At 79.7% G+C, this 305-nt stretch overlaps 2 protein-coding genes across 2 annotated transcripts in view; one reads left to right on the top strand and one right to left on the bottom strand.

The window, feature by feature from the left end:
• LOC106891957 (calcium-binding protein 2-like) overlaps window positions 1–194 on the bottom strand; it is a 2692-nt gene extending 2498 nt beyond the window's left edge. The window contains exon 1 of the mRNA XM_014948789.1: window positions 152–194. Coding sequence (XP_014804275.1) covers window positions 152–194 — 43 coding nt within the window. The remainder of the gene's footprint in view (window positions 1–151) is intronic.
• NDUFV1 (NADH:ubiquinone oxidoreductase core subunit V1) overlaps window positions 104–305 on the top strand; it is a 4030-nt gene continuing 3828 nt past the window's right edge. Inside the window, exon 1 of the mRNA XM_014948788.1 lies at window positions 104–258. Coding sequence (XP_014804274.1) covers window positions 193–258 — 66 coding nt within the window. The 5' untranslated portion in view covers window positions 104–192. The remainder of the gene's footprint in view (window positions 259–305) is intronic.

Genomic DNA, 305 nt, shown 5'->3' with positions numbered 1-305 from the left:
GCATGGCCACGCCTCCCCAGTGACCACGCCTGCCTGTTTGACCACGCCCCCTGTGTGTGGCCACGCCCCCCCCGCTGGCCGGCGTCACCCCCGCGCCGTGACGCCGGCGCTCGCTGCTGACGTCACCGCTGGCGCGACGCGGCGGGGGCGCCTGAAGGTGACGGTGGTCCCGGTCCCGGTGCCCGCCCCGCCATGGCCGCCCGGCAGCTGCTGGCGTTGCGGCGCCTGCCCACGGCCGCCACCGCCGCCTCCTACTCGGTGAGCGGGAACGGGGGGGGGGGGTCGGGGGGGGCACGCCCGGGGCG

This window comes from Calidris pugnax, unplaced genomic scaffold (genome assembly GCF_001431845.1).
Source record: "Calidris pugnax isolate Ruff unplaced genomic scaffold, ASM143184v1 scaffold107, whole genome shotgun sequence".
Taxonomy (NCBI): Eukaryota; Metazoa; Chordata; class Aves; order Charadriiformes; family Scolopacidae; genus Calidris; species Calidris pugnax.
Note: the sequence above shows the minus strand (reverse complement) of the source record. Positions and strands in the feature narration are given on the sequence as shown.